This window comes from Canis aureus, chromosome 1, assembly GCF_053574225.1.
Source record: "Canis aureus isolate CA01 chromosome 1, VMU_Caureus_v.1.0, whole genome shotgun sequence".
Taxonomy (NCBI): domain Eukaryota; kingdom Metazoa; phylum Chordata; class Mammalia; order Carnivora; family Canidae; genus Canis; species Canis aureus.
In genome coordinates this window covers 48,997,950-49,023,494 of record NC_135611.1, presented here as the reverse complement: position 1 = coordinate 49,023,494, position 25,545 = coordinate 48,997,950, and the positions used below count along the sequence as shown (strand labels likewise).

Sequence of the window (25,545 nt, the reverse complement as noted above, 5' to 3'; positions counted from 1 at the left end):
TGTGTCACAAGGCTCCTCGCCCCTCTGTGCCCTCACACACGACACGGTGTTCCTCCCCCTGAAATGTCCTTCCTTGCTCTCCTTCTCTAACTAATGCCCAGTCCCCTCCTCAAAGCCCAGCTCCAACATGGCTGTCCTGGATTTCCAGTCCCATCCCCACCCAGGGACTGTCCTAACGTGCACCATCCTGTGTGCACCTCCCCTCCACCTGCCTCCACCTATGCATCTGGACAGAGGGACTACGTATTGGACTTGGTCGCTGCACCGGACATACACTGATGTTGCCGATTGAATGAATGAACGGATGGATGGCCTTTAAATGGAGACTCACACAGAGTTCGAGCCAGAGGGGCCCTTAGCCGCGTCCACAGTCCCGTCCCATCCTCTCACTTTGCAGATGAGAAACAGGCCAGCCGAATTATGACCCGCCCAAGTTCACACACTGCAAATTAGCAGCTGGCTCAGGCAAAGTGAACATGGGCGGAGAGACGTGACACTATAAAATAATCTCTCAAAAGCCAATCCCAGCCTTTACTTTTTAAAAAGACTTTATTTATGTGTTCATGAAAGACAGAGAGAGGCAGAGACAGAGGCAGAGGGAGAAGCAGGCTCCATGCAGGGAGCCCGATGTGGGACTCGATCCCAGGATCGCGGGATCACGACCTCAGCGGAAGGCAGACGCTCAACCGCTGAGCACCCAGGCGTCCCAAATCCCAGCCTTTAGAGAACACTTTTTTCTGAGACGTTCCAAACACCTTAACTAATGCTATTACAGTCTTGCCACCTGTAGGAGAGGTGAGGATCTGCCAACCGCACAGATCAACAACTGATGGCTGTCACCACTGTTCCTGGATTTAAATGGTCTCCTCTAAACAAACTTGAATTCTGGGAACCTCTGGTTCCAACACAAGGCTGACGGGCTCCGTCACAAGGATCGGACGTCCTCAGAGAACCACTGCCCCGAACACTGAGGGGCTCCTGTAATTAACAGGAGCACAGAGCACCGGTCTCAAGGGCAAGTTCTAACAGGAGCCACTAAGGAACGGACGTTGCCTCCAGTGAGGATCGTGCTTATACCCAACTGCCAAATATATTTTGTAACAGGGAATGGGTTCACTGCAACTTCATCTGAAGTTAAGCCCCTACTGGAGTTCAACACGCTTCCATGCGTGACGGGATCATTTCTCAACAGCCAACGGCAGTGTTACCGGAGCATAGACCCTGGAAGGGCCTTCTGAGCAAATCAGAAAGGTTGGTGCCAGCTCCCACCGCCAGCCCAAAGAAGAAAACGGGGGAATGAAGCGAGCACCCACACAGGAGCTGGGAGAGGCTGCAGGAAGCACAGAGGATGCGGATTCAGAAGACTGGGGGGCGAATCCTGAGATACCGCGGCCTACACGGTTGACTTGGGGAAGACCAGCCAAGTCCTGTGAACCTGCTTCCCTCCTGGTGAGGGGAGGATGCTACCAACTGCACAGGTGGCGACGGAAATCAGATGACACGACATACAGAGACATGGTAAACTCCGTGGCACTTTTAACTGCCGGTTAGTATTAAAAAGAAATTAAAGTGCACGCCGGGAGAACTCCATGGAAAAATGAAAAAAGAATTGTGTAGGTTAGACCATAGAGATTGTGATGCTGTTAGAATTTAATCATTTTCCCCACGCACAGGTTCCCTTGTCCTTCCCCGTCTTCCAGCTGCTGCAGCTCTGGGGGACCGGCAGGATGCCAGGGGGTCCCCCAGCGCCCCCGCTTCAGCTTTAGGCTCCAAGCTCCTCCTCACCAAGGATCAGCTGAAAATTACTAACAAGCCTCAGTTCCACCCTGAATGCACGATCTGTCCCCGACTTACTGTCCGAAGCTTCAATGAGGAGCAAAGCTGACAAGAGGCAGGCACTAAGGGAACCCAAAGCAGATTTCTAACTGCACATTTGTCCTAATTTTCTTATCTCCCGGGAAGCCGCAGCTGCTCGGCGCCCTGCAAGGAGGTCAGCGGGCGGTGGAACCGTCGCCAGCAGGCCAGCAGCGCCCTCTAAGGGCCGCGGAGCGCAAGCGCGGCCGCCCGCGGGGCCCGGAGGCAAAGGAAGGGGGATGGATGTCTTCCTCATGAGGTCACCTAACTTAGCTCAGTGGCACGAAGGAAGACACCTATTCAAAATTCCTAAATTCTAACCATCTGGCCCAACTGGAGAAATTTCCTTAATGAATAATCAATGATAACACAATTCCCAAAGATAGGATTAAATTCCTATTCTTTGCAACAAGACAAGGCTAAATTCTAGAAGGTAGGAAAAGACGTGGGCTTCTATGTTTAACCAGTACCCTCATCCAAATGCCCCATATGTGCTCCCTAAAACTGGCACAAGAAATAAGCAATACTTGTCCCTGCCCCCAGCTACCCAGCTCTCGTCAAAGGCACCTGAAGTTTCAGTTTTGGATGTATTTTAAGACAAATATTCTTTGGATTAACAAGTAAATATATGTATTTTTTCCTCTCTTTTATTTTTTTTAAAGCTTTATTTATTTATTTATTTATGATAGACAGAGAGAGAGAGAGAGAGAGAGAGAGAGAGAGGCAGAGACATAGGAGGAGGGAGAAGCCCGCTCCATGCCGGGAGCCCGACGTGGGACTCGAACCCGGGAATCCAGGATCGCACCCTGGGCCAAAGGCAGGCGCTAAACCACTGAGCCACCCAGATGGAGGATGGAGGATCCCTCCTCTCTTTTATTTTTATACCTTTAAATACTCTCCTCTCTATTTTCAAACTGAAAGAAGATCTCCTGATAAGAGATTTAATGATAATTTAAGAAATTCCCCCAAGTCCCCTAGGGAACAATGAAGAGAGCATTGCTCCTTAATCAGCAAAGGGTGCTGGGGTCCTTCCTGAAATGTTTGCTTCTAGACTCTCCCCCACTACCACCCTCACCCATCGGAGTAATAGAATAACAGCCCTCAATGAGGTGCACACCCCAACCCCCGGACCTGTGAATGTGTGACCTCACATGGCAAAATGGAGTTTGCAGATGTGATTGAGTGAAGGATCTGGAGATGCGGAGATTATCCTGCGTTATCCCAATGGGTCCAACATAATCACAGGGTCCTCGTCAGTGAACGAGGGAGACAGGAAGGTCAGAGTCAGAGAAGGCAATGTGTGGGTAGGAGCAGAGTGAAGGACTGCTGGCAGGGGCTGCTAGAAGAATATGGGCACCTCTAGAAGCTGGTAAAGGTAAGGATCAGATTCTCCCCAAGACCCTGCAAGAATCACAGTCCTTCATAGTAGCCCAGTGAGACCCATTTCAGACTTCTGACTTCAGAACTACATGATAATACATCTGTGTTGTCTTAAGCCACTAACTTTGTGGTAATCTGTCACAACAGTAAATAGGAAACTAATATGCCCCACACCACACTCCTCGCCTCCTCCCCTGCCTGTTTTCCAGGGAATGGGCCTCTATGACTTAACTAGAGATATGAATGGCCCTGGTAAGACGTACTGATAATGCTCTGGAACCGTCTGGTGATAACTTGCCAAGGACAGGAATTGTCACTCTGTAATTCTATTACAGCCTCTGATTCCACGGTTACAAATTATATGCTCAGTTGGTGAATTAAACAGTTCTCCCATCTGGGTGGGCTCCAGTGCACAAGATAAAAGGTAAGGGTATAGTCACCCTCTCTTCTCAAAGAGGACAGAAGTAGGAGGGAAACCCTACAGAGCTGGGTGCAGGCTGGGCCACAGGAAAGCCCCTGAGGACTTCTAGAGATGGAAGGAATCTTTCCATTCACTCAGACTAGTGGAGACTGACCAGCTGGCCCAAGGCTGGCCCCACAGCTTGTGAATGACAGTCCTGAGACTCAGAGCCAGGCATCCTGAGGGTGGCCCTACTTCCCCTCTATGCCAGTGGTTATCAACCTTCCTGCTCTCTGGATTCCTTCCTACTCTTAAATGAATGAGGAGCTCACAGAGGTTACATTTAGGTGGGTTTTATCTGCTGTTATCTACTGACCAGAAATGTAAACTAGGCACAAGTTCCTATGTGTATGTTATGCCATTTTAAAATAGCAGCAGTAAGTCACTTCACATTGACATGAAAAATCAGCATTTCCTAAAACAAGAAGAAATTGAAAAGTGGCAGTGTTTGGCACATCTCTTCAATAGGAGACAGCAGGATCTCCTCTCGCTTATGCCTTCAGTCTATTGCTATATGTTGCTGTGATTGAAATAACTGAAGAGGATGTTGGCCGGCAAGATGGCGGAAGAGTAGGGCCCCCAAATCACCTGTCCCCACAAAATTACCTAGATAACCTTCAAATCATCCTGAAAATCTATGAATTCGGCCTGAGATTTAATGAAATAACTGAAGAAAATGCAGCCTCACACAGGTCTGTAGTTGGAAAAGTGTTTTGACAGCCTTAGGAATAATTTTGGAAAAGCTTCGCTACTACACCAAAACTCATCAAGTAGCAGCTTCTGAAAGGTTAGTTGTGATGTAGAATCTGCAACCACATAAAGAATTTTTCACACTTGTTACATGAAAAACCCACCGGGTCATCTTGCACTTTGGCTGGATCTTTTAGCCAGGCAAGACTTGATAACATTATGCCTTGGTCACTTGGAAGGAATTGACTGGCTCACTTGGTTATGCAGGTCATCTAAATGCTGACACACTTTTACTTGACAATATTTAAAACATCACATTCATTTGTCTCACCACCGATATTTGTTAGAAAAGTTTTTAAGCACTGGGCAGCTTTCAAATGATGTTGGAGATGATTTGGCAAAATTCTAATTTTCATCTGAAGGCTCAAATTGTATCACTGGCAAGACATACCATCAGTTGTTTTACTAAAAGTGGCAGGCCCCTTGTTCATTTTTGAAAAGATGTCTGCCAAATACCCAAGTTTGTCTATGGTCATTCTTTCTGATAAATACGGAGCATCATGAGAAAAGAAGCTACTTCGGTTCACAACTGAAATTATCACACAAGAGCTTTTCCTCAGGATTATCAGGATTTCCCTCAGGATTTTTCTTTAGGATTGCCACAGAACTTGGGCAGCCCATAGATGTATTTTATGTCTCTTTCCTATTCCTTCACACAGAATATTAAAACAACGTGTATTCAAGGGTAGAGATTTGGTACAATTAATAACTTTTACTGTTGCATCAGGACATTCTTAATTGAAACTGGCATATCTTTTCTTCACTTCAATGACTACTAGATCATTATGGTGCCAATGCCTCAATTTACCCTAAGCACCAGTAGTTTCACCCACCAAACTTTTCTCCCTTGCTGCAAACATCAATACTGTAAAAAAAAAAAAAAAAAAAAAGGCAAATGGCATCTTAGTATTACTTTTAAAATAGTTTTGGCCTTGCAAATTCCCTGAAAGGATATTTAAGTTTCAAAGAAAAAAATTAAGGCCACCATAACCACCCAAAGATAACTGCTAGAAATGTATGTGAGTGTGCGTGTCCTTCCATTTTTAGAGACCTGTATCCTATCGGACTGGCAAGTGCCACCATAATTTCAATGGTCGCCTAGTAGTTTTTTGTAGGGATGGCATCACTTGCTTATTTTGTTTTGTTTTAATTGACCACCAAGGTAAAGGGTTTACTTAGATCTTTAATATGCCCTGCAAATCTCCTCTGTTTTAAGGCAAGTCCCTCTGAGCTGTGGTGGCCTGCCATTTAAAGTGGCTCTGGGTGCTTTCATTATAGGGATTCTGGCCCCCAAAGGTCTGGGGGTGAAGGGTAGGGGAGGGCTTGACTTGAGCAATTTTCTGGGCCCATGCATTCATTCAGCCAGAGAAGGAGCGCTGTGCCCATGGCCTTGCTGTCAGACCCAGAGTACAGTCTGGAGCAGTGACTGTAGCTATATACGGCAGGACAGGCAGGACGCCTTCCAGGGGAACAGATGAAATAAATTATGTGCCCCATGATTTCTTTCACAGCACCGGGGAGCTATCTGCAGATTCTGTTTCTTTCCTTCTATTATTTCATTTAAAGGCAGTAGATATTCATTTCGAAATGTGCTTGTCCATTTCTAGTCTGATCATCATTTTACTGCAAATCCCACGTCAACACAGTAGAGAGAAGTGCCAGCAAGCATTCCAGCTCCCACATTCCACAGCTCAGTGGATTTACAGAGCAGAAGGCAAGAGAAGGAATAGCAGGGAACATGGCAACATTTCGGGAGCTACCTCAAAGAACCCTGACTCCAGGCACACTCAGATGTAACCCATTGGGCAGGTGGCAGTGGAATCTAGCAGGAATGAAGCTGGAATCATCCTGAAGCCAGTTTAGCATTACTTCCAGTTCCAGCCCACTTTCTGAAACAAAAACTCTTTCAACATTCAGAAATTTTAATTTCGGGGGGAGGGGGGAGGAGGAAGGCATGGATTGTAGATGGGGAAGTTGAAAGGCTTTTAAAAAGCTTTATTCTTGTTAACTGCTGCACCCAAGTATTCAGCGAATGCTTTCCTAGAGATTGCTAACAGAGGAACACAAAACCTACCAGTGGCACCACCTTGGCACCCCAGCATGGGCACAAACCCGCCCCGAGTGTTAATGCAGGATGCACCCACCAAAAAGAACTGCAAGACAACGTGGCCTCCCTCCAACTTGCCCTCATTTCCCTCCTATACAAGGGCAATCAGGACACGAAATAGCATCAGAGAGCAAGTAGCCTCCCTTGGAATCACATCTGAATTTTTATAACCCAGCTGGGAGTGAATACTATCAACAAAAATGTGGACTTCTTGGATTCCTACAAACTGATGGCATAAATAAAAGCCACACCGTTTCAAGTGTGAAAAAATGCCCGCACAGGAGGTGGGAGCAAGGGGGCCGCGCCACCAAAGGCTTAGGGATGAAAAACCCCACCGCAAACTTAACTCTCTGCGGGAAACGTTCACCAAATCGGACACCAGCACGCTGGCATTTTCTGAAAAGCGCTGCTCACATTTCAGCCCCGAAAGCAAGCGTCCATCCCACCTCCAGTCAGTCTCTCGGGAAAGGGAGAGAACCCCAGGTGGGTTCTCCCACAACGCACCCCACCCCCCAAGACCCACGTCCTCTCCGAGCCGCCAAGTTGCCACCGGGAGGTACTGGCCGCTGATGCTCGGGCGCCGGGGTACCCGCCCCCCCTCCCCGGGGCCGCTCGCAGCCTTCCATCCCCGAGGGCTTCTAGAAGAGTCCTGCTTCCCTGCCTCCCCGCCTCCCTTCGGGTCCCCCGACTGCCACTTTCCATCAGGCATCCCTGCCTCGGGGCAGGTGAGCTGGAGAAGGATGCAGACGGCAAAGGAATACATCACCCCCACCTCCACCGCAACGCCCAAGGGCGGCTTGGCTTTTCTTTTCTTTTCTTTTCTTTCTCTCTATTTCTTTCTATTTCTTTTCTTTTCTTTTCTTTTCTTTCTCTCTATTTCTTTCTATTTCTTTTCTTTTCTTTTCTTTTATGTTTGTTCCTTTGTCCGAATCTCTCCGGGAAGCTGGACTCGAGTGTCCGGATTCCGGATTCCGGGGCGTTGGACGGCAAGGTTGAAACCAGGGCGCTGAGCTCGCGGGCACCAGCGCTGTCCCCGCGCCCGCCCCGGTGCGCCAGACCCGCGGCCCCCGCCCCCGCCCCCGCCGCCCGCCGCCCCCGCCCCGACCCGCGAGGGAGGAGGACGCACAGGTTGGCGACACGACGCGCACAGCACAGCGCGGGACGGCGGTCCCCGGAGCGACAGGCAGGGTGAGGGTGCACGGAGGGCGCGCAGGGAAGCGGCGGGGAGGCGCGGAGAGCCGGGCAGCGGCGCCCGGGGCTGCGCGTACCTGGAGCCCCCGCCGGGGACACGACGGGCAGCAGCGCCGCCAGGAGCAGCAGCGCCGCCCAGGGCAGCGGGCACCGCGCGCGCGGAGCCGCCCCGGCCTCGGGCGCCATCGGGAGCCCGGGGTGCGCGGCGGGCGGGCTGGCGGGTGGGCGCGGGGCGGGCGTGGGGAGCGCGAGGCGCCGCCGTCGGCCCCGCCGTCCGAGTGCGGGTGCGCGCTCTGCGCCCTGCCCGCGGCGCCCTGGCCCCCGCGCGGAGCTCTCCGCCCGCGCTCCGGACGCCGCGCTGCGGACTGAGACCCCGGGCCGCCCGCCGCGCCTTTTAGCCGCGAGCGGGCGCCCCCTGCCGGCGGCGGCACCGGGAGGCGGCGGGCCCCGGCGGGCGGGGCACCGGGGGCGCGTCCCGGCTCCGGGGGCCCGAGCTCTCCGGAACCCCGCCTGGGGGATCCGAACCTTCGGGGATCGCGGAGCGGGGGCGAAGCGGCTTGGGAAGTTCCTCGCATCGTCTAACCTGTCTCACTTGCTGCCTCCGGGAATTGGCTCCTCGCGTCGGATCGCTGCGGAGCCCGAGTGCCCGGGGGTCCCTTCAATAGATACCCCTGGTCCCAACGCTGGGGACCGGAGCCGGGTCCGTCCCTCTGCGCGCTGCGGCCTCTCCCGCGGCTCGCCCCGGCCTCCCACCCCCGCGCCCGGGAAGGGGCGCTGCGGGCCGTGGACTCCGCGGGCCCTGGCTGCGGAGGGAGCGCAGCAGCTCGTCTCAGAGGAATCGTGTTGAAGAACGGGAAGCCTCCAGCCCGGGACTGGACTGGCCTTGCTTCCTCCAGTATCCGCGGTGCTAACGCCGCTCACCTGCGGGTCCGCCCCTGCCCTCGGAAGCCTCGCCGCCCTCCAGGCGGGCCGGGAGCGCCCCCAGAGGCCGCCAGGACACCTGCGCCGCGGGGCCCACGCTGGGCGCCAGCGCAAACCTGATCCGCTCAGGCTCAGCGCCTACCCCTGGCTCAGGTCTCCATCGGGACACCCCAAAACTTGACCAGATTAATTCCCTTGTGCTCAGTCGGAGTGGGATTTCCATCCCATATAACCACTGAGTCCTGACCGGCAAGTACATCCTTCCTCGTGAAATGCACGTGCATGCCCCCGCCTCTCCACTCGGCCAGGGGCTGAGATGTTAAATGAACTCCCTGACATTTATAAGCCCAGATGCTGATTTGATTGCAAATTTGAGAGTGCGTTTCACTTTAAAGTCCTAAAAGGAAACTTCATACTTGAGGTTTAAAAAATCTAAAAAAAAAAGAAAAAAGAAAGAAAGAAAAGAAAAGAAAAAGGAAAAAAGAAAAAGAAAAAAAAAACACAAATACAAAAAATGGGGGGAAAAAAGACCTAAAAAAAAAATCTGACCCAAAGTCATAAATCTCTATCCTCAGTGTGACCACCTCAAAAATACAAGCTCTCTGAAGTATTCTTCTTCTCTATTTTTCTATTGTCCTGATAGACTTTCCTACTTTCTCCACACAATTTCTTAAACTCCTGGTTGTTGCTTCTATGTTGTTTATCAAAACAAAACAGAATGGATATCACTCTCAGGCCAAACAGACCATCAGCTATTTGGTTGTGACCCTTTCCCAGCCAGCCTCCTAGTTATTTCTCTGGCTTATTTCTAGCTGTATGAATCTGTCCATTTCCACATCACTATGTCTGGTCCTAGTTATTTTAAAAATAACCATACATTCAAAGAGTTCAACACTCTCCATACACATTGTCATGGCATTCCAATGTGGCTGGCGGGTAGATTACAATGCTCTTCTCATGTGGGTAAGGGGAAACCAAGTTCCAATCCCCATCCAGTCTACACCCCAGTATAGTTCTGAAAGTGCGTGTCTCATACCACCATTTGACATCAAATCTGGTTCCAGCTTCAGTTTGACTCATATGGCTCTTTAATTTCCTTTTTTAAGCAGCACACTTGAATATACCTATATGGTGTGACAGGAGTAGGACATGATACAATCCCCATTCCACAATGGTGATGGGCACACAGCTTCTTTTTTAAAAATATTTTATTTATTTATTCATGAGAGACACAGAGAGAGTAAGAGACATAGACAGAGGAAGAAGCAGGCTCCCTGCGGGGTGCCTAATGTGAGACTCAATCCCAGGACTCCGGGATCACGACCTCAGCCAAAGGCAGATGCTCAACACCTGAGCCACCCATGTGCCCCAGGCACATAGCTTTTAAAAGACTCTCCATGGTACAGAATGAAAGGGAGGGAGTACCCACAGCCCTTGCAATGACTGGGTTTTTTGCTGATCCAGGCACAACACAGCTGGAGAATGGATGCCATAAACAGAGGAGAAGGGACAAAGAAAAAAAAGGGGGGTGGGTAGGCGACTAGACTTCAGTTTGACATGAGGAGGGAAGATGGAGATTGCTTCTAACCAGCAATAAAATAAAATAATGCTCTACCAAACTTTTCTGGAGGAGTATCTATTTTGTTCTGATTCCCACAACAATCTTAGAGGCAGTACTCTGCTCTGACAAAGAGAAAATCAAGCCTCTGAGAGCTTAGTTTGTGTGGCTTGTCCAACCCATGCTAGTGACAGGTAAGGGCGACAGTCCCACCCTCCATCTGACTCTAGATGCACATCTTTTCCACGACACCATGGCACCTCCAGATGTCTCCCATGAGATTTTCAGCAAAAGCATCAGGATCGAAGCAGACAGTACAAGTAAAAGTATGTTTTACACGCCCCAGGTCCAGTACAGATTTATCAGAGACAACCTCTTTATCATCCAAATGGTGAGTAATTCTTGTTAGCAAACAATTGCACAATGATGTCACATTCACCTTCTTAAGGTTTGGAAGATGCAAGAGAGAGGGGTGGTTACATGTCCATAAATCCATCATTGCCTGAAACATGCTTCCTCTGGGCAGAAGTTCTGATTAGTTTCCACTGCGAAGCGGTGCCAAAGCAAGTTCTCTTTTGTGCAAATATACTAAGAATTAGTAGAACAAAAAGGATTAAGATGTCCGATACATGACCTAGCCTATGAATTGTGAAGATTCTGAGAATGTTTTGATTGCTGGAATAGGAAAGCCCACAGACCTCACCGTAAGTTTCTGTCTAGGGTCCCGGCCATTAGACAAAGATACTGTAAATGGAAGCAGCTAGATATTCCAGTTGATCACCTACCACTTGTCAATGGGCAGAGGACTCGGGCTAGATCAAGAGAAATCATCCATTAATCTATTCTTTTATATGACCTTCGTTGAACAGCTGTTTTTGCATCAAGCAGTGTGTTAGAATCTAGGGATGAAAGGTGACTGAGGCTCAGGCCGCCCCTGGCCTCAAAGAGCTTACAGTCAAAGTGAGATCGAAACACACACACAAAAATTACAATCCGGAGCATCGTGCTATTTAGGCCGTAAGGCTACAGGCATCGTTCTAAATGCCGCCTATCTCTTCTCTGACTTTATTCTCTTTCTTTTCCCAAGCAGGTCTTTAACCTTCCTTGTGTCTTCTGTAGGCAGACATCACTCAGGATACACTCACTCTAATCCAGCAGAACTAATAAGTCTAGTTTGGGGAGAAGGCTTTAGTAAGCCAGAGTACAACAGAAGCTCAAAATCTTGAGCTTCAAGCACCAGTCTTCAAGTCACAGGTGGCAGTTTGAGAAGCTGGCTCAGGCACTAGGCCAGCAAAACACTCCTGGCCTGGCCCGGCCTCCTGTCAAGAGCAGAACAGGGCTGCAGTTCCGTGGGTACTACAGAGGCACAGGCCGCAGAGCTGCCATGCACAGAGCATGTCACACCAGCCACACATGCCTCAGATCCCATGTGTGTAGGTAGGTACTCGTGCTCAAAACTATTTCTGCAGTAAGCCTTTACTGAGCTCCTACTGCATACCCGGCCTATATTCAGGGGCACAGACCTGAGGTCACCTCTGAAATGTCACGGACCAGCTGACAGCTGACAGGGGTTTTGCCATCAGCAGCCCAGCGGGCTACCCCTGGGTGAGGCACAGAAAGGCCCAGGATGATCCAGATGCCCAGCAAGACCCTTCTGTCCCCAGGAACACACACCTCTAGCTTGTAGTATTACACTACCCTGCGTGACAGGCCTGGAGAAGGTGATGAAGAACAGACCCCCACCCTCTTTCCTCCTGGGTGGCACCCTCTGTCATACTGCTGACCCCGGCACACAGTACCCATGGGCACTGTGCCAACTCCCCCCACACCTGCACCACCAAACCTGTCTTCAAGGACGTTCTTGTACCTCCTTCTAGCTGAAGTGTAAGTGACTGAGATGGCTTCAGATACTCTTAACTATAAGCATGTGGTGCTTTTCAACTCACAAGGCATGATCTCGTTCACCTTCACAAACGATGAAGGAAGAAGACACACTATTATGCCCATTTTACAGAGGTATAAACTGAGGCTATCCCCCCAGCCCATGTATATACTGTTAGTAAGCGGCAGAGCCAAAGGGCAAATCGTGATACTCCCTTTGCAAACTCAGCGCTCTCTGCGTTTTAGGCCAGTCCAAAGAACACTTCTGTGAGTTACCAGCAATAAACATCAAGGGGGGCATTTCAGACCGAGCCTCTTTTATTTACACTTTAGAAAAGGCACCATTTTTTTTGCATCAGCTTTATTTTTTTTTATTTTATTTTTTATTATTTTGTGTTTTTATTTTTATTTATTTTTTTTGGAGCTTATTATTTTTTTTATTGGAGTTCAATTTGCCAACATAGAGCATAACACCCAGTGCTCATCCTGCCAAGTGCCCCCCTCAGTGCCCATCACCCAGTCACCCCAACCCCCCGCCCACCTCCCCTTCCACTACCCTTTGTTCATTTCCCAGAGTTAGGTGTCTCTCATGTTTTGTCACCCTCGCTGATATTTTCACTCATTTTCTCTCCTTTCCCTTTATTCCCTTTCACTAATTTTTATATACCCCAAATTAATGAGACCATATAATGTTTGTCCTTTTCCGATGGAACAGAATAGAGAATCCAGAAGTGGACCCTTAACTTTATGATCAACTAATATTCGACAAAGCAGGAAAGACTATCCACTGGAAAAAAGTCTCTTCAATAAATGGTGCTGGGAAAAATGGACATCCACATGCAGAAGAATGAAACTAGACCCTTCTCTTATACCATACACAAAGATAAACTCAAAATGGATGAAAGATCTAAATGTGAGACAACATTCCATCAAAATCCTAGAGGACAACACAGGCAACACCCTTTTTGATCTTGGCCACAGCAACTTCTCGCAAGATACATCCATGAAGGCAAGAGAAACAAAAGCAAACATGAATTATTGGGACTTCATCAAGATAAGAAGCTTTTGCACAGCAAAGGATACAGTCAACAAAACTCAAAGACAACCTACAGAATGGGAGAAGACATTTGCAAATGACCTATCAGATAAAGGGCTAGTATCCAAGATCTATAAAGAACTTATGAAACTCAACAGCAAAGAAACAAACAATCCAATCATGAAATGGGCAAAAGACATGAACAGAAATCTCACAGAGGAAGACATAGACATGGCCAACACGCACATGAGAAAATGCTCCGCATCACTTGCCATCAGGGAAATACAAATCAAAACCACAATGAGATCCCACCTCACACCAGTGAGAATGGGGAAAATTAACAAGGCAGGAAACCACAAATGTTGGAGAGGATGCGGAGAAAAGGGAACCCTCTTACACTGTTGGTGGGAATGTGAACTGGTGCAGCCACTCTGGAAACTGTGTGGAGGTTCCTCAAAGAGTTAAAAATAGACCTGCCCTACGACCCAGCAATTGCACTGCTGGGGACTTACCCCAAAGATACAGATGCAATGAAACGCCGGGACACCTGCACCCCGATGTTTATAGCAGGAATGTCCACAATAGCCAAACTGTGGAAGGAGCCTCGGTGTCCATCGAAAGATGAATGGATAAAGCTGTGGTCTATGTATACAATGGAATATTAGCCATTTGCATCAGCTTTATCACCAACTCTTTCAGCCACATTTGAGAAGCAAAGGAAGCCCATTTCTTCCTACATCCTTGAGGATCTGCACAGAAGTGGCACCCAAAAAGAAACTTTCCATGATTTTGTACCATTCAAATCAGCATGCTTCTCTAATATAATTCATGAGCTATACTCAGTAATTATGTATACGATGTTCTTGAAAAGAAAAGGTGCAGTTGAGCTATTTCATGGGTTATATCCATCCCAGGAAGGAACCTCCATCCTCTGCTCTGGCTTCAAGCAGCAGCAGCCCCACAACCTCTTCCTCCTTCTAGAAGCATCCTTTCCTTGGCCCCCGACACTCAGGATTGTCCTGGCTTCTCTGCTTCTCCTATACAAAGTCTCCATCTTCTTTGCTTTCAGGGCCTTTCCGGCTCTCCATCTCTTCTCTCAGTGGAAGAACCCCCCCCCATCCCCGGGGGCTCCTGCTGCAATAACCATGCCCCCAGGCCACCAACCCTCCCTTGGTCCCCGAGTTACCAAGTCACTGTGATGCTGCCCACCACAGGGCTTTTGCACCAGCTGATCCTTTTCCCCCACTCCTTTCTGCCTTCCTTCTTATCCTTCAGGTCCTATCAAGGTCCCCCAGACCCCTGCAGGCTGGCAAAGTGCCTCCTGCCTACCCACTCGAAGCACCATATGACTTTCCTTTATGAGCCCTTCTCACAGCTGCATGTTTGCACTTCTCTGGGTGTTTATCCATAGTGCTTGACTGGAAGCCCCAGTAGGCCAGAGGCCATGCCTGGTTTCGCTCCCCTGTAGCCCAGCACTGGCATGTGACCTGACTCACACAGGGCACAGTAAACACCAGTTGAGTGCACATTAGCTGGGGGACGTCCTGAATTCAGTAGCACCAGGTTGGTAGAATGGGCATCTGCAGGAAGGAAGTGGAAGCTTGGACCTCTGTCCCTGCCACTCCACTCCTGCTCAAATCCTGACTGTACTGGACACCTTCCATGCCTAACTAGAGAGTCATTGTATCAGCAGACAGATGTCCTCACTGTCTGAGAGACACTCCTGCAAGCACAACTTAGAAAAACTAGGTTTCCTGGGGTGCCTGGGTGGCTCAGTCAGTTAAGCATCGACTCTTTTTTTTTTTTTTCCCTGCAGCACTTTATTTTCCTCACACAATGACGCGTTGCTGGGACCTAATGTTCTCACATGACAGTAGAAAACCAAAATTTGTTGTCATCTCTAAAAGAATTGAGAATTGTGTACAAAAACCTTACATAAATTAAAAGGATGGATAAATTTACAGTAGTAAATGCAAACCTTTTTCCAACTCAAGGCAATTAACCACCCACGGTGTTCTGGCAGGAAAACATCAGATAGGACAGGAAAGTGGGTCCTAAGGCTCAGACCTTCCCAACCCTGTTAGACCGGCAAGACAGAAATGACAACTGGCTCAGACTCTTGCCAGGCTCTAGAGAAATCCTGGAATAGGGGGCTCTTACACGTGAATACCCTGCACAGATCAAGAACCCGATGGTCTTGCACATTCTCCAAATCAGTAGATTTCTCTCCCATAAACACATTCTCAACCTCAGCCATGAAGTGACCGAGCCGCATGTGCTAAGGCTAAAGGGTTTAAATCAAAGATATGTACAGGGTATTAAACATATACCAAGGGAACAGTTAAGTTGGATACAAGGTCAAGATCAGCAATAAGTTCTACAATCCAGTGCTGATATCAGATACAAGCTTCAAGGACAAATTTCTTTTCAAAGGCTTCTTCCAGTTTCACGAGGCTAGCATGAGGTGTATACACTTGCCAGGGCAAACTTATACTTCGGAATTCACTCACGCAGCAAATGCTACACATCTGCGCCCAGTCCATTTAGAAGCATTTGCAGTGGACGATGGAGGGGCCCGACTCATCATACTCCTGCTTCTGAGCCACACCTGCTGGAAGGTGGACAGCGAGGCCAGCCTGGAGCCTCCGATCCACGCGGAGTACTTGCATTTGGGAGGAGCAATAATCTTGATCTTCATCGTGCTGGGGGCCAGGGCTGTGATCCCCTTCTGCATCCCATCGGCAATGCCGGGGTACATGGTGGTTCCACCAGACAGCACCGTGTTGGCATAAAGGTCCTCCCAGATTGCCACGTCACACTTCACGATGGAGTTGAAGGTGGTCTCGTGGATGCCGCAGGACTCCACACCCGGGAAGGAAGCTGGAAGAGCACCTCTGGGCAGCAGAACCACTGGACGGTGATCACCTGCCCCTCGGGCAGCTCCTAGCTCTTCTCCAGGGAGGACGAGGACGCAGCCGTGGCCACCTCCTGCTCGAAGTCCAGGGCAACGCAGCAGAGCTTCTCCTTAATGTCACGCACGATCTCCTGCTCGGCAGCGGTGGTGAAGCTGTAGCCACGCTCGGTGAGGATTGTCATGAGGTGGTGGGCCAGGCCGCGGCCAGCCAGGTCCAGACGCAGGACGGCGTGGGGCGAGGCGTACCCCTCGTCGATGGGCAGTGTGGGTGATGCCATCCCCAGAGTCCATGACGATACCAGTGGTGCGGCCAGAGGCGTACAGGGAGAGCACAGCCTAGATGGCCACGTACATGGCTGAGGTGTTGAACGTCTCGAACATGATCTGAGTCATCTTCTCATGGTTGGCCTTGGGGTTCGGGGGGGCTTCGGTCAGCAGCACGGGGTGCTCCTCAGAGGCCACGTGCAGCTCATTGTAGAAGGTGTGGTGCCAGGTCTTTTCCACGTCATCCCAGTTGATGACGATGTCATGCTCGATGGGGTACCTGAGGGTCAGGATGCCCTGCTTGGTCAGGGCCTCATCACCCACGTAAGAGTCCTTCTGGCCCATGCTCACCATCATGCCCTAGGGCTGGGGTCGCCCGATGATGGATGGGAACACAGCTCGGGGGCGCCATCCCCGGCGAAGCCCGCCCTGCACATGCAGAGCCACTGTCGAGAGCGGCGATCTCCTCTTCACGGCGATGGGCAGAGGTGGGGTCATGGTCAAGGAGAGCAAGCAGCGAGTGAGGAGCATCCGACTCTTGATCTCAGCTCACGTCATGATCTCAGGGTTGTGGGCATGAGACCGAGCCCTGCATCCGGCTCTGCACTGCGTGTAGAACCTGCTTAAGATTTTCTGTCTCCTGGGACGCCTGGATGGCTCCGCGGGTTGAGCGTCTGCCCTGGGCTCGGGTCCTGATCCCAGGATGGGGATCAAGTCTTGCATCAGGCTCCTTGGGGGGTGGGGGGGGAGTCTGCTTCTGTCTCTGGCTCTCTGTGTGTGTTTCTCATGAATAAATAAAATCTTTAAAAAAAAAAAAAAGATTTTCTCTCTCCTTTCTCTCTGCCCTTCTCTACCTTATGTCTCTCTCAAAAAAAAAATCTAGATTTCCCATCTTGGACAATCAGTGCCATGAGTTTATTAATTGCAAGAGGATACTCATTTATTATTTCCAAGGTGATGAAGGAATGGGTAACAATTAATTGTGTGACCAATTCAGTTTTCTTTATTGATGACACACATCCTGTTTGTTGTTTCTTTAATTCATTCAGCAGGTGGGTGTTGAGGGCTTTGGGGTTTGCATACACCATAATTTCTCCAATCAGATCATGTAGCTGATTTGGTATAAACAATATTAGCCTCTGCTACCAGGGAGGAGTCCATGCACTCACATAATTTAATCATCATCTTGACCAACCTGTCCTGTCAGAAAGGCAGATTTAGGGACACTCTCCACATGGTCTCCTTCTCTTCTAGTCCATGACTCAACAATTACCCAAGTATATGTCAGGTGTGGGATTTTTCATTTGTTTGTTCTTTTTCCAGAAAGTTTGTATTCCAGTTAATTCCAAATACTGGCGACTCAAAGCAGTGCTCATGTGTTGTCCCTCACAGCTCCTGTGGGTCAGGAATTCACAAGCAGTTAGGTTAGGCACTTCTAGTTGGAGATCTCTCCTGAGATGCAGTCAGAAGGTCAGCTCGGGGGCGCTGTCATCTGATGGTTGGCTGGGGCGGGAGCACCCACTTTCAAGAGGATTCACTTGCACGGCTGGAAGTTGGTGTTGCCTGTTGGCTGATGGCCTCGGTTCCTCTCCAGCTGGGCTGAGTGTCCTCAGAGCATGGCGGTTGGCATTCCCTGCACAAAACAGAGCAGAAGACCCAAGAAGAAGCAGCACAGCCTTTTATGATGAGCCCTGGAAGTCACCTACCTCCTCTTACATCACATGTTATGGGTAACCCAGACCAACCGTGATTCTGCACAGGAGGCGACTACATAAGGTGTGAAAACCAGGAGGCACAGACCATAGAGGGCTGACCTGGGGGCCAGCCACCACAGGTTGATATGGTTGCCATGTCCCCGTTTTCCTGCCAAATCCCAGGTTCACTGACCAATGGTTTATTTCTCTTTGAATCTTAACTCTAAGCTCACTGCCCTTTCTTCCAGCTGAGGCCATGCTGCTGGAAAAGGCACACCACCTGCCCAGGCCCCAGAATGCCTCCTCCACAGGGTCACAGAACTTGACAGCCTACCCTCCATTGCCTTCTCTTATTTATACTGTTGTCTCTGCTGTCTGCTGTCTGTGTGTCCCACTAACCTGTGTGCTGAACATGTTTTTTTGCTAGGTTATGACTTCCTTGTTTGCTTTTCTGGCAAGGATCCTTCTTGTGTGCTCATAAAATATGACATATATTGTAGCTTATAAATGCTGTGCAGAGGCCCATCAAGGACAGATTCCACTTGCAGCCTCATTGCATTTAGCAGGGCCCCCCATGACAGCACCCTGTGAATGGAAATGATGCAATTTCCCTCCTCACTGCTCCTGTTGGCCTGGCCACCCCTCCTCTGTACACCTCCCTTAATCTAGAAGGCTCCCACTTGTTTTTGTTTCATTTTTCACCTAATTAGTTTGCTTCAACAAATGTTTTCTTGCAGCGTGTATTCCAATCTTATGCCACCTCCTCCTGGAAGTCTTCTCTGACTAGATCCTCAAAGAATTTTTTCCTGAAAATTCCTTTAACATCTATACCTGCATCACACCATTCATAATCATGTGTTATTGCTCCTGGCTTGATGGCAAACTCCTATTCCTCTTTGGTATCCCATGGAACCATGAAGGATGTAGAGAACACACCGGGCCTTAGAAATCATTTTTAAATATCTTAATTGACCTTCAACAAACAAATATAGGAGGCACAAGCGTGAGTAAGACTCAGTGTCTGGAATGATCTTTCAGAAGAATGATATTTTGGTGGCAAATTGCACAAGGCTTAATCATGTATCATCCACTGTAACGTGTGACTCATCTACATGGTTTAGTAAACTTTATATCAAATAGAAGTTCAAATGTAGCAGTTCAAATGTGGTCACTTTGCATATTGCAATAGTTAGTAAACTCCTAAATAAGGCTAATTAATCAAGCTGGATAGTCTCTTCAGGCACTTGTTTGCATGGTTTGCAGAGCCTAACATGAAAATGTCACTGGAATGTATTTTTTAAAAGCAAGATGTCTTATTATAACTGTCGGCAAGAAAGAAAATATGTAAAGTTTCAAATATCACAAGGAAAACTTGAAACTGCTGAGCCACCAAATTAGAGCTTCTTTGAGAAGAGAGACTGCCAGAGTTCCTCAAGGGAGGATGGAGAATCTCTCTGGCAAGCATGATCCTCTGCCCACTGCCCTCACTCTCCTGCTTTGCTCTGATGTCCTTCTGCTACTAGCCCTGAGTTCCACTCACTTATTTAAGATTGAATCATTCATTCAAGATTGTATCTCTGGGGTTCCCCCCCCCTCCATTTTCCATATAAAATACACATCAGCAGAGAGTCCTTAGCCTTTTAGCTTTTCAGAATTAAGTTCCCTGAAAGCATCCACTGAATACACCCCACTTCCAGTCCAACCCTCCACCTAGAGAGCCTTCAGGGAGCCATTGGGCATGATTATACAGTTACAGCCACCACTGTCTTCTCAGGGATGTTTCCACCATGCTCCCTTTAAAACACATGGGAGCCTATAAACACATTTCACCTTTATGTGGAAGAATTATTACAGATGGGATTGGAGTGGAAAAGCCAGCAGATTGGATACAAATGAAATATAGGGGCGCCAAGTTGCTCAGTGGTTGAGTGTCTGCCTTCAGTTCTGGGCGTGATCCCGGGGTCTTGGGATTGAGTTCTGCATCAGGCTCCCCATAGGGAGCCTGCTTCTCCCTCTGCCTATGTCTCTGCCTCTCTCTCTCTCTCTGTGTGTGTCTCTTATGAATAAGTAAATAAAATCTTTACAAAAATGATAAGAAAGAAATATTACCTGACCTAAAAAGCCAGTTCAGAGTAGTACGAAAGAGAAGAAAAGAAACTCTGAGACACAGCTCCAAATCAATTAGTTCCAGAGGGAAGGATATGACTATGTGTGTGCCTGCCTGTGTGTGTGTGCATCTGTATGTGTGCATCCCTGTGTGTTTGTATGTGTGCATCTGTGTGTTTGTATGTATACATCTATGTGTATACACATAGATGTGTGTGTGCATCTGTGCATGTGTGCACGTGTGTGTGTGTGTGATGCTTAATGCACAGGAGACACAAGCTTGCTAAGCTGAAGAGATAATAAAAGGTGTCTTAAAAGAGTGAAAATTTGAGCCAGACCTTGAAATAGAGGTATTGCAAGTGGAAATGGTGATCACAGGACCTAACCAGAGATACTGAAGTGAGGAAAGAGAAAGAGAGCTTTGAGAAGTTCAGGTTGGCTGGACCAAAGGATGTGTGAAATGCATTCACAGACAGGATCTTGGGAGGTAGAATTAACAGAACATGGTATATGTGTGATGGAAAGAGGCTTTTAAGGGGCCCCATGATTAATCTTTGGGCTTACCACAAGCCAGAGACTGAATCTGAGCACTCCCAAGCCCAATATCAGCCTGGAGTACTGAGTGTCCTAAGTCAGAGACATTTTCTGCCCCTTGCAGAACCAAACACAAACCCTCTTCAAATGAAAGCATCCCCATTTTAGGCTCTCACAATTTCCACAGTCTAAGGTTAATCAGACAGGAGATCACAGACCCTATGAAAGGCTAAGTTAACAACAGATTTCTCAACAACAGGAGGTTGAAAATGGTAGAATAATATCTTCAGACTTTGAGAAAAAATAACTATAAATTTAGAATTGCATACCCAAAGAAATTATCTTTCAAGAATTTGTAAAATAAAGCCATTTTCAGATAAATAGAACTTGAGAATACGTACTACCTACAGACTTTTACTACAGAAACTTCTTTAAAAAAAAAAAAAAAAAGATTTATTTAATTATTTATTTTAGAGAGAGAGAGCAAGGGGGTGGGGGTTGCAGAGGGAAAAGGAAAGTGTGTTCCAAGCACACTTTGCTCTAAGCATGGAGCCCAAAGCAGGGCCAGATCTCACAACCCCAAGATCATGACCTTAGCCGAAATCAAACCAGGTGCCTCACTATAGAAACTTCCAAAAGTATATCAGGAAGAAAGGCATGACCTCAGAATGAAGGTCTGGGAAGCAAGAAAGAATGAAGGTCTGGGAATCAAGAAGGAATAATGAGCAAAGGAAACATTTGGAAATATGTAGGGAAACTAGACACCCATTGTATAATATAATCAAAACAATGTCTAATCATGGAGTTAAAAAAGACAACTAAAATACTGGATCACAAAAAAATGAAATGAAGTTGGTGTAATTGTGTTCAGAGGGTTAAAATAAACTTGTTCAGAGAAAGATTTGGGAAATTAATTTTGAGTTTTTCAATTAAGTATAGCAAAGTTTTAAGAGTAACAAGCAAAACTTAAAGTGTGTAGCCTTTTTCTTCTGTTTGTAACTTCTAAATCAATAGGAATGATTGCAACATTGATTTTTCAATTATGGGTGTATAAATCTGATAAAGTAGTAAATCTGTAGAAAATTTGAATAATAGAAATTTTTAAGTGTTCAGAATTTGCACAATAATGTTACACATACTGTAATTTGTAGAATGTTGCAAAACTGAAAAATATATAGCTTTAAACACCTATATTTAAAATTATAACAAGGGACAGCTGGGTGGCTCAGTCAGTTAAGCATCTGACTCTTGGTTTTGGTTCAGGTCATGATCTCAGGTTCATGGGATTGAGTCCTATGTTGGGCTCTTCACTGAGCATGGAGTCTGCTTGAGATCCTCACTCTTGCTCTCCCTCTGCCCCTCCCCCTGCTCTTGAAAGAAAGGAAAGAAAGAAAAAAAGAAAGAAAGAAAGAAAGAAAGAAAGAAAGAAAGAAAGAAAAAGAGAAAAAGTTATAAGATTGAACTTAAGCTGAATGTCCAATTAAGAAGTTAGGAGAACAAAAGGATAAATTATTTTTTTAAGATTTAATTTATTTATTAATGAGAGACACAGAGAGAGAGAGAGAGGCAGAGACACAGACAGAGGGAGAAGCAGGCACCATGCAGGGAGCCTGATGTGGGACTCAATCCCGAGACTCCAGCATCACACCAGGCACACCTTTAGCGCCAAAGGCAGGCGCTAAACTGCTGAGCCACCCAAGTATCCCCAAGAATAAATTATGTAAAGGAGAAAGTAAAGAAATGAGCAGACATTAAGGAAAAAGAACAAAGGTACAACAGAGAGTATAATCAAAAAACATTTGGGTTTATATTATATTATTGTAACCAAATCTTTAGTGAGATTTATCAAGATAAAGGGAAAGAAGTCACAATAAAGAGTAATGGGAATAAAAAAGAAACTACAACTATACAAAGAGCAGATATTAAAGGGAAAAGAGAATATTATGGATTATCATAATTGTTTGCTCATCATTATTTGATCTGTTCATAAATACAATGTTAATATATTTGAAAACTTCTATGAAATAAATTCCTGGAAAATTATAACTTACTAAACTTGACTCAAGAAGAAAGAGAAGGCCTAAATGGTCCTACAATTTTTAAAGAAGTTTAATATGTAGTTAAATATCTCCCCAAAAACAAAATAGCAGTTTAGCCAATTTTAAGAGTCAATCCAAAGAAAGATCATTCCAGTCTTCTAGAAGATGGAAATGAGGGAGTACTGCCTCAGTAACATTCTGTGAGGTTAACAGAGCCTCAATGCCAAAACTAGACAACAATGGTATGATGAAAGAAAATTGCAGATGATCTAACTTGTAAACACCAATACAAAAATCTAAATAGCAGAACAAATCAAATCCAGCCAAGTATAAGAATGAAAATATCTCTTTTCCAGATTTGCTCAATCCCAGGAATTGAGGCGAGGTTTAACATTAGAATATATGTAACTAACCACATTAATAAATTAGAGGAGAAAAACCATATGGCTTTCTCATTTGACTCAGAAAAAGTATTAGATACATGGCTTTAGGTTTAAAAAAAATCTTAAGAAACTCAAAACACAAGGGAGATTCCATGAATCTGCATACAGCAACACCTTTCTTAATTGTGAAATACGAGAAGCATGGAATGTCCACTCTCATCAGCCCACTACACTGGAGGCCTTGGCAACTAGCCTTTATTTCAAGCACTTGGCAATTTCTCTGCCTGTCAGTTGCACTGCTTGGCACATGAAAGGCAATCTTTTCCATGTATCTTAGTAACAAAACAACACAACTTTATTTGCTTAAGCAATCTTCCTTTCTAAGATCCTATAAGACACATGTTGGTAATTGATTTAATTATCTCCAGCTCCTATACATAATCTTGCAAAGCCCCTGTTCCCACATTATAATTCTCTCTCCTCTGGACATTTTCTATTCTTTAAATTTCAACAAAGGTAGTTACAGTGAGAAGAGGGGACAAAAGTCAAATGTGTACATTTTGCCCATTTATTCATGATGTGGGAAATATTTCAAGAAGTTGGTGGTCAGCATGATTCCTTTTCTCCATACTCTTTCTGGTACCTACAGTTCTTGGTGATTGTTCACTATCATTCATTCTTATGTATGGATCCCATTGTCTTTCAATAACCTGGACATTTCTCTTCACACAGAGCAATGAACTCTACCTGTATTGCTTTTAATAGTGGCATTGCCCAGTTGGAGAATCTGATTTTTTTTCATGTACCTTCAATTCAAATCACAAATTATTCTACTTCTACAGCTGGTTTTTCTAATATATATTTCAGTAAGAATAAAGTAATTGGCAAACATGATATTAATTAAAGGAACTTTTTGTAGCATGCTTGACTGTTCTTTTTGCTGGTATTTGACGATTATGTCACTATTTACAGTTGCTAAGGTGATCATGCGAGAATACTCAGTTTTAGAACACTTGGAGTCCAAGTTTGTGGCTCATAGCCTTGTGAATCACTCCACTTATAAATAAAATTAATTTGACACTGGGCCATTTCATCAACTTTACCTCTGGCAAGTTAAATACAAGCCAGTTGCATTCTAGCAATAATAAATGAGTTATTTGTTGGCCAAGCCTTTGTAGCAATTATCATTTAGCTCATTTAGAAACAGATAAAAATCACTCCACCAGGAAACCTAAGTCATATTGTATCAGGAAAATGGAATAAAAGAAACCCTCTTCTATACCACCACAGAACTGCTAAAAGCAAATCGAAATAAAATGAAGTCCAGGAGTTCCAACTATTTGTGGAGATTTAAGCTGCTACCTCGGATTGGAGGGCAACTAGAGACATTTGCCAAAATATTATGTCTTATATTCTTTATATCATCTACAAATAATAGAGACACACTCGGGCTAAATTAGGTAATAATTTAAACCAGTGTTCAAAATTCACTGGATTGAACAAAAGGTTGAATAACAAAGTCTCGAGAAAAATAGGACTCAGGAGATCTAAGGGCAGAAACATTTGACCAACTTCTATAGGACATCCCTTTTAGGACAAATCATCCCTAACCCTTTTCCAATTTGTGTCACTCTGTTCAAGAATCAAGTTCCCAGGAGGGAGTATCTGATTGGCTTAGATTGCAGGACAAATAGGCAGGATGCAGTTTCCTCTCCAGGAAGGGCAAGCATTGGCCCCTCTTTGTATTTGCTTTTAAAAAAAGCACAGTGGGGGGTACCTGGGTGGTTGAACCAGTGGCTCAGTGGTTGAGCATCTGCTTTCAGCTCAGGTCGTGATCCCAGGGTGCTGGGATTGAGTCCCTCATTGGGCTCCCCACAGGGAACCTGCTTTCTTCCCTCTGCTTATGTCTCTGTGCCTCTCTCTGTCTCTCATAAATAAATAAATAAAATCCTTAAGAAAAAAAAAAGCACAGTGGAAGACAACGATTTGAGATGCTTTCTTATTATATCTCCCTTTCCACAAAGGAAAATGAAGTGCTGTTGTCAAAAAACAGAATAACAGATAGGTAGATAAAGGCAACATGAGGTCATTGTCTTTGCAAGAGCCCCTGCACATCAGAAAATCTATTTGTCTACATCACATAGATGGTGAAAAATGTTGACTAATGGTAAAAAAGAAAATTAAAATAATAGGAATGCTCATCAATAAGGGAGTAGTTAAATTAAGTATCATACGTCCAGATGGGAAATCTGGGTTGTCACTGGTCAGTGAAATTATAGGACACAGGAAGATCTCTAACATACATCCCTCAGTGAAACAAGGGAGTTCCAGAAGAGGATGTAAAGCATAATAATGATCATGTAAAAATTTTAAAAGATGTATATGGAACAGGAAAGACTCATAAGATCTAATGAGAAAACATCCCTATTTTTGTCTTCCACCAGTCCTTTAAAATAGATACAATGGAAAAAAA

The 25,545-nt window shown here is 46.3% G+C and overlaps 1 protein-coding gene and 1 pseudogene across 1 annotated transcript in view; both read right to left on the bottom strand.

Annotated features, from left to right (window-relative positions):
* FNDC1 (fibronectin type III domain containing 1) overlaps positions 1-7,928 on the bottom strand; it is a 101,171-nt gene extending 93,243 nt beyond the window's left edge. Inside the window, exon 1 of the mRNA XM_077898825.1 lies at positions 7,820-7,928. Coding sequence (XP_077754951.1) covers positions 7,820-7,928 — 109 coding nt within the window. The remainder of the gene's footprint in view (positions 1-7,819) is intronic.
* Positions 7,929-13,617: 5,689 nt separating this feature from the next.
* On the bottom strand, positions 13,618-16,693 carry LOC144314520 (actin, cytoplasmic 2 pseudogene; annotated as a pseudogene).
* Positions 16,694-25,545: the final 8,852 nt, after the last annotated feature.